This window comes from Mustela nigripes, chromosome 1 (genome assembly GCF_022355385.1).
Source record: "Mustela nigripes isolate SB6536 chromosome 1, MUSNIG.SB6536, whole genome shotgun sequence".
Lineage (NCBI taxonomy): Eukaryota > Metazoa > Chordata > Mammalia > Carnivora > Mustelidae > Mustela > Mustela nigripes.
Window position 1 is genome coordinate 68,308,291 of NC_081557.1, and position 8,589 is coordinate 68,316,879.

General features: G+C 46.2%; 1 protein-coding gene across 1 annotated transcript in view; it reads left to right on the plus strand.

The window, feature by feature from the left end:
• PIWIL4 (piwi like RNA-mediated gene silencing 4) overlaps positions 1-8,251 on the plus strand; it is a 46,270-nt gene extending 38,019 nt beyond the window's left edge. The window contains exons 15-20 of the mRNA XM_059391777.1: positions 808-911; positions 3,268-3,338; positions 4,713-4,866; positions 6,431-6,556; positions 6,668-6,815; positions 7,726-8,251. Of these exons, the coding sequence (XP_059247760.1) occupies positions 808-911; positions 3,268-3,338; positions 4,713-4,866; positions 6,431-6,556; positions 6,668-6,815; positions 7,726-7,842 (720 nt within the window). The 3' untranslated portion in view covers positions 7,843-8,251. The remainder of the gene's footprint in view (positions 1-807; positions 912-3,267; positions 3,339-4,712; positions 4,867-6,430; positions 6,557-6,667; positions 6,816-7,725) is intronic.
• The last annotated feature ends 338 nt before the right edge of the window (positions 8,252-8,589 follow it).

Sequence of the window (8,589 nt, forward strand, 5' to 3'; positions counted from 1 at the left end):
CCATCCAGAAGGTGAGGTGTGGTTCCTGTTGCCCGGGAGCTTCGGGTGAGCTGTTGGCAGCACGTCTCATGACTGAGAATCTGGGCTGGCAGAGACTTGGAGGGTCTCAATCTTGAGCCGCCCTGCTGCTGCTACAGGAAATCTGTTGCTCCAAGGTCTCTGCATTTATCAGCTTTCAGCAGCTGCTGGCCATGAGAGGAGCTCCACACCCTGGAGGAGACTCCCCCGGGACTCAGGCAGACCTCTGATCTTGGACTGTGGCGGGAACTGAGAAAGTCCTCTTCTCTTTCCCTAACTGTTGGCCACTGTGGAAGGAGGGGAGGGGATGAGAAATGAAGGAATGTTGTCCATTGCCTTCCATTTCTATAAGCAGGATGTATGTGGGGAGCCCCAGCTGCTTCCTGGGGGCTGCAGAGCCAAGGAGCGAGGTGGGGGCGGTCCTCCAGACATCTGAAGAATGGGAAATGCACTTCTTGAGATCCCTGCAGCCCAGAGGCCCGGATAAATGACGGACCACTCACCTTGAGCCTCTTGGGTCACCACGGGCACTTGTCCCTCTCTCCAAAGGATGGTAGCCACTACAGTGAGACTCTGAAGCAAAGTGTGTACCACAGCCATCCCTCCATCTTTAAGTCTCTTTGGTTTCTGTTTTAATAGGCTGCTTCCTCTGGCCCTTGGTTTCGCTGGCATGTAGCTTCACTTAAATAATTTAATAACTAAGGACAGTTTAAAAAAAAAACTTATTAAATCGTCATTTGGGAAAATAATGTCCCATTCCATTAAACCATGAAAAATTTACTTTTACAGTTAAAGTCCCTGATGGTGGTCGGTATTGATGTCCGCAAAGATGAGTTCAACAAGGGAATGGTGGTGGTTGGATTTGTGGCCAGTACTAACCCCGGAATCACCAGGTGCTTTTACAATTACCCCAGCATATTCTCTAATTATTGTTTGTGGTTTAGCTAGAAACCATAGAGCAGGAGACAGTTTGTGTTCTTCACTCATTTTATTTAATTAATTAATTTATTTTTAAAGGTTTTGCTTATTTATTTGACTGAGAGAGAGGGATCACAAGTAGGCAGAGAGGCAGGCAGAGAGGGAGGGGGAAGCAGGCTCCCCACCAGGCAGAGAGCCCGATGCAGGGCTTGATCCCAGGACTCTGGCATCATGACCCGAGCTGAAGGTAGAGGCTTAACCCACTGAGCCACCCAGGTGCCTCTTCACTCATTTTAAAAAATATGAACACTTTAGTCATAAATTATACTTACAGATAAAAATGTGTTTGATAATATTAATAGGTAGCCTTATGAAAAAACTGTATTTATGCAAACATCAGGACAAGCTGCCACTCATATACCTATCATATTCCCAAAGTGATGGATGATGGAAATTCTTACGTATCTGTACATCTGCCCTGTTTCAGGTCCTATACTAGAAATCTTACGTACATTATGTCAGGCAGCTAAGTTCTGGCTTCACGTTGTTTGGATTTGTATCCTGATCTGCCATGTACTTATTCTGTGTTTGACGTCTGGCTATTTAAGCTTGCTGCACCTCACTTGTAGTCACCTGCAAAGTGGGGATGTTGGCAATGCCTGTTTCATAGGGCGTGTGTGGAAATACCACGAAATAAAATGCTTAAACCACAGGCTCAGTACACGCAGTACTGCTTCTTGTTACTGACACTTGCAGACGGTTGGTGTAATTGTTCGTGCAGCTGTTGGAAACAGAAACAGGTTCTGCGGTAACGCATTAAATATAGAGTCATGGTACTTAAGTAACTGTAGTTCTTAGAATCGTTTTACTATTTGCAACGAAACGGAGTGTTTTGAGGCTGTAGGAACCGTGACGTATTTTATTCCCGGATGTAAGCTATTTGGTTTACTCCATTAAATTTGTGGTCAGGTATATACTTATGATGGCGAGAAACAGGAAGAGTAGCGGTGGGATGCCAAATTCCTTCCAGCTTGTATGAGATCCTGCTTGTCACTTCGTTAATGAAGCAGATAAAGGATTTCCCGTTTGTTAACCTCATTCCTCATTGTGTCATTGTCGTTTATATAATAATAATGTCATTGCATACTTACCACTAAGCCATGACTTCATTTTTCAAGTGCTTTTATTTAATTAATAACTTTAGCAAGAGAACTTCTGAAATTTAAATAAGTTAATCATGTTCAGATTTCAAGTCCAAAAGGCTCATTGATAGGAGTTGATGTTTATGCCTGAGAAATCTTTTAGTATTTTGAAAGTAGATCTGCTAAACTAATAAATTCCTTTGAAACAATAATGTAGTGGTTTATATATATTATTGCTTATTTTGTGCCCAGTACCGTGCTAAGTCCTTTATATAGATTATCTAAGTTAATTTTTACAACCTTATGAGCTAGTAACTACCTTACCGCCTTGTTTGTTTCCTTAGTACCTACGAGGAGACTGAGGCTTAGGTTCACATGGCTGGTGAGTGTGCCAGCCAGGATTTGAACCCAACTGTATCTGATGCCAGTACCATGCTTCAGTTTCTCTTACCAACAAATTTCTTTTGGGGAAGGGGGGGGTTCTTAATTTAATTGTACTCATGTAGCATATACAAAATCATGAGCATTAAGTTTTACTCACAATGTCTGTTTCTTTTTATTTCGATTGAGGCCTAATGACATACATCACATCAGTTTCAGTATTCAGCATGATGATTCGGTATTTGTACATATTGCAAAACGATCACCACAGTGAGTCTGGTTAATATCACCACATAGTCATCACATTCATTTTTCTTGTGATGAGGACTTTCAAGATCTACTCTTTTAGCAACTTTTATTACCAAGCTGTTGATTACATCCCCAGGACTTCCTTATTTTGTATCAGGAAGTTTGTATCCTATGATCTCCTTCACCCAGTGCCCCCACTTTCACCCCCTGCCTCTGGCAACCACCAGTCTCCTCCTGTACCTAGAAGCTTTTGTTTTTTTTCTTAATTTCACGTATAAGTGAGAACGTACAGTACTTGTCTTTCTTTGCCTGACATATTTCACTTAGTGTAATGTCCTCAGGATCTATCCATGTTGTCACAGATGGCAAGACTTTATTCTTTGCTGTGTCTAAATAGAATTCTGGGTGTGTGTGTGCGTGCGGGCTCACACACACATCTTCATCCATTCTCCCACCGACAGACACTTCGCTTCTTTTCCTTTTCTTCACTTAATCCTAATGCAAGTCTAGGGTAGACATTTTGAATCTGAAGTTTACTTTTGTGTTCTTCTCACTTTAGGTGGTTCTCTCGCTGTATCCTCCAGAGAGCGACGACAGATGTTGCAGATTGCTTGAAAGTTTTCATGACTGGTACTCAAAGTATCGTGGTGTGGGTGGGCTCCGAGCAGAGCACTATTCTTTCTGGCCCAGAGTCCGTGTGCCCGTAGCAGACCAGACCGGGGCAGCAGATGCCCTAAGCCTGTCCAAGTAGACCGTCACCTGGTTAGAGATTTCCAATGCTATGTCCTGACTCATGCTCACAGATGTTGGATAAGCTACACGTGTCCTGTGTGTGTGATAAACAGAAAGCCAAGAAGAAGGGCAGTTTTTAGCTGCTGGTGGCTCTGGCAAGCAGGGAAAATACCAAAGGAACCTACCCCAGAGAAACAAGGATTGTGACAGAGTGATGTGAGGTCTAGAAACAGGAAGGAAGCCTGTGGGGCGGGGGTAGAATAGGATGCTGGCAGATGAAGGGCGGCCTAGCAGGAGAAGATGGGGAAGAAGGCAGGCGGGGAAGGGTGCCTTCTATGTAGTGGGATGTGATGGGAACAGTGTCTGGTGCTCCCGTCTCCTCTCCAGCCCTGGTCGGTGCCTGGCCTTGGCACTACCTCGCAGTGTGGCTTGTACAATTCACTTCCTCTCCTGATGTGCTTTTCCCATCTGTAAACTCTTGGCGAAGAGGGACGTTGTAAATGTTTCTTAAAAAAAGTGAATTTGGTGATATGTGTTGGTTATGACCTTACCTATATGATCATCATCTGTTGAACTAAAATTTCCTGGAAAATAAATTCTTCTGAAGCAATTGCTCAATGTCTACATGAAAATAAGTATTATGTTACTTTGCCCTCACATCAAAACTTGGGTTTTTTTAGTAGTTATGAAAAGTTTCTGTTGATAGGAATTACTGTCTGGTCTCTGCTCTTGGGGCAGTTTCTAGTTGGAGTGGGTGGAGATGTTCTCAGAGTTCACATTGTCAGTGCAACTTAGAATCAAATTGGGTGAGTACACGGTAAGAGATGCTCTCAGAGGAGCAGCCACATCCTTTCCTTATTTCTTCATATTTAGGCTCATTGGGGAAGGAAATGACATGGAGTTATCCAGCCTGTAGCTATCGATAGCATTTAAAGACTCAAAGAAGCCAAATTAGTATTCATCTGGTTTTGGGAATTTGTTTATTGCATGACTTCGTTGATTGCTTGAATATTAAAATGTCACAAAAGAGGCATGCTAAGTTCAAGAATACATTATGCCATAGAAACCATTATGAGTCCTCCAAGAGCAGAGATGCCGAATGTCCCCCTAAAGTTACCCGCTTTTATATTATTTATATTATTGCAGATACAACTCAGGTCTAGGCATTACCCTCTTTTACAGTGGTCTCTAAAACCCTGAACTCTAGGGGGATGTTACCCTTTGGTGGCGCTGGACGAGCCATTCTCTTCTCACCAACTACTCCTTCCGCAGGAGCACTCAACAGATGGCACAGGCACAACCGTGGCCTGCCTGCGCGGGTGGTCGTGTACCGGAACGGGGTGGGGGACGGCCATCTGCAGACCCTGCTTGAATACGAGGTTCCGCAGCTGCTGAGCAGTGTGACAGAGGCAAGTTCCAATACCAGGTAGGCAACCGCTGTGCGTTCCCCACTCTGGCGGTGACAGCACATTAGAAGTGTTAAAATTCATGGACGCCAGCGTCTTCTTTTTTCACGCAGTGAGGGATGGCTCTGTGCCTGCGTCATGTGGGTATAGCCGATGGTTCGCTCTCCTGCAGCTTGCAGCATCGTTGGGACGCTCTTCCGTGAAGTGGCGGGTCGGGGCACCTGGAGGAAAGCAGGTGTCCTTCAGCATGGCTGACACGGAGATTCAGCCGGGTGGGGGGAAGACGCTTCACACATATTGATAAGCCAGGGGACTAAACATGCTGTGGTTTGAAATTCAAGGCCCAAATCAGCCAGGGCTCAGGCCCTTTTAAGTGCAGGCCCTGGTACATGGCCAAGGTGGGTGGGAGGTGTGGACAGCAGTGGAAGGCAAAGCCAGCTGGGCTGCCTCGCCCCGTCACCAGCCTTCTGGATTCAGGGGTGTGGTAGTGAGTATGTCAAGTGGCAGGTGCAGGGAAAACACTGGAACTGACAAACAGGGGAGGATGATAATCTCAAATTGGCTTCTTAAAAATATTTGGGGAGCACCTTTCTCCAAGCAGACCCCTGCGTTCATCTGTCCGGGACACCATCAACACCAAAGGTGCAGGCGTGAGCCCTGGAGGAGCTGAGACCCGGCTGCATGAGGACGAGGACGGGGCAGCCAGGGGGGAGGGTGTAATGGCTTGGGGCAAGGGCAGTATCACCTGCTGTTGCGACCAGACCCTCACGGCCCAGGTCCCTCCCCACTGACCTCAGGGGATTGTGTCTGCTCCCAACCACAAGCATGCGGTTGAGGGCCAGTGGGAGTACATTCAGCAGCCGGCTGTGCTAAGGGATTCTCTTTCAGTATGACGTCAACTCTGATAAGTTTCCATATTAGAAACAATACATTTTTCAAATAAAATGATTAAAGTGAAATTTCCCCATAATTTTTGCATCCCAGTGGGTCCTTTGGGAATGATGGCCAGTATTTGGATATGGCCTTGGATTTACTGAATCCGGACTTTAATTCCTGGTCTTTCAACATCTGGCCCAAATGTACATTCGGTTGGTCCATCCACTATCCTCCCCAGGTGTGTGTCTTGCGGGATTCAGGAACGATGATTTGAGGAATAAGAGGAACCTGTGGGTCTCTTTGCTGTTCAGGAATTGAGAGGAAGGGTGAAGGGGAAATAAGGGGGTTATTGCTAATGGAAAAAGGAAATCTTGTCTCCATGGAAAATTCTGGAAAGTCTTTCTTTAGAGGTACTAGCTGAAGCTCATTGTCTTACTAAACATTCTCCCCTGTCCCCTTCCAGGCATAGAAACCAGCAGAGTGACTGGACATAGCACACTCTTGCCACAAGGAAGAACAGCCTTTAATTTTGAAAACTGTGTATCTTGGGGGAAGTTGATGTGGGGGATAATTTTTACTTTCTTCATTTGACTGTGTTTTTCTAATGAATGGATGAATTTATTTAGAAATTACCAAAAAAGATGACTAGAAAGCTGCAGGATTGGTTTTGGCTCTCTGCATCTCCCTTTCTGCCTTTCTGGTTCCAAGTGCCAAGCTGTCGGTGATCGTGGTCAGGAAGAAGTGCGCACCCCGATTCTTCACTGAAGGGAACCGGTCGGTGCAGAACCCGCCGCTCGGCACCGTGGTGGACTCCGAGGCCACACGTCCTCAATGGCAAGTGCTGTTCGAAAGCCAGTTTTCTGCGAAGTGTTTGCTGCCTGTTCTTCACGTTGGGCTTCCTCAGTTGGCATTTTTTTCTCACACTCGTGCCCGTTTTCCGCTCAGGTACGACTTCTACCTGATCAGTCAGGCAGCTGGCCAGGGAACAGTTACCCCCACCCACTATAACGTCATCTATGACGACAACAGCTTGAAGCCGGACCACATGCAGAGACTCACCTTCAAACTGTGCCACCTCTACTACAACTGGCCGGTGAGTGACTCTGTGCGACACTGACATGTGGTGTTCCCGCCCAGGGTCGTCACCCAGCTCACCCAGCACAATGCCAGACTCCCCGAAGGAGGAAGGAATGAATGCATGCATGCGTGAATGAATGAATGAGTCCTGAGTCCACAGTAGGAGAAATCCAGTCTGTCATAGAAACGAAGCAGCATCAACTGTTAACGTTACTATTATTACTTCTAGCCCTAGTATTTATCATTCCCGGAGGACCTTATTCTGTGCAGTTGTCTTAAGCACACTAGGGAGGAAATCAGGGTGTTATTTCCAAGTTGCAGTTGAGGAAATTGAAGTCAACTCAGACACTGTGTGGTGGGGACGTAAGGATGCATCTGTTCTGTGTTTCCGTGCATGAAGCAGAGGGCCCTGTCAAAGTCCAAGGCCAAGGTTTGCTCTGAGCCCTTTGGAGCCTCAAGTCATGGGAAACTTAGATGAGTGCTAAGTGTGATGGCTCCCAGCTCCCAGCTCTGTGGAGCCAGACGGGCCCCCAACCCCATCTCGCTTGGTGAGTCTGTGCTCCCTGTGATGCGGTTGCCCTTTGTTGGTTGAGTTTAGGTGGTTTACTTGCGATTGCATTCTGCTGTGTATGGAATTAGCAGAGGATAAAACTCAGGAACACAGATTACTCTAAAGAACAGGCAAACCGGGGGTCCTGGGTGGCTCAGTGGGTTAAGCCTCTGCCTTTGGCTCAGGTCATGATCTCAGAGTCCTGGGATCGAGCCCGGATCAGGCTCCCTGCTTAGTGGGGGGTCCACTTCTCCCTCTCTCTCTGCCTGCCTCTCTGCCTACTTGTGATCTCTGTCAAATAAATAAACAAAATCTTAAAAAAAAACAACAACAACAGGCAAACCTCGTAATTGCTGTCAATATGTTTTCTCCTTAGGGCTTAATCAGCATCCCAGCCCCCTGTCAGTATGCACACAAGCTGACCTTTCTGGTAGCACAGAGCATTCACAAAGAACCAAGTCTGGAATTAGCGAACTCTCTCTTCTACCTGTGATGACGGGAACTACGGGCGTCCCGAGAGGAGCCATCTGAGGAGTGGGTGGATTTTGTACAGACCTGCCACAGTTGTGAGGCTGTGACTGGGGAAAGGAGATTGAGCTTAGTTTCAACTTTTGGGAAAACACCTGACACAGCTTAATTGGAGGTGGTTCAAAAGAAATGTGTAGTGTTTTATTTTGAAGAGTTTTATGCTCTTGGTAAATCCCCATGCTGGTAAATGGAATTAAAATATGCCATCGTCTAAGTAATTCCACAAACTGAATATCCTCTAAGAAAATAAGTGTTTGGAAGGTGTTTTTGATGGTAGGGAAATGGGGTCTAATTCCCACCTTAAATTTTGCCCATGTTTTGTTAAATAATATTGTAGAACATTTTGTAGAGTGGTTCAAATAGTTATTAGAAAATAAAATTCAGAGCATTGCATATGTGTTTACTGTTGTTTGAATTTCAGTTGAAGTTACATGCAGACCCCATAATTGGTTTTCAACACAGACTCACCCACTAACCACACCACCACCCTCGGAGTGATGTTTGGGAACCGGAGCACACCTCCTGCTCTCCACAAGGTGCTTGATCGCACTTAGAAGCAGGTGCTCTCATTGATGACCTTGCCTCCCACCGCACTGAGAAAATGGATTCCAAAAGAAGAGGGCTGGCCCAGGCCCCGTCCCCTGCCCCCACTGCAGGGCAGCTGTGTGCGGACCCCCCCCACCCCCCCACTCCCCTCCACCCCTGTCATTGT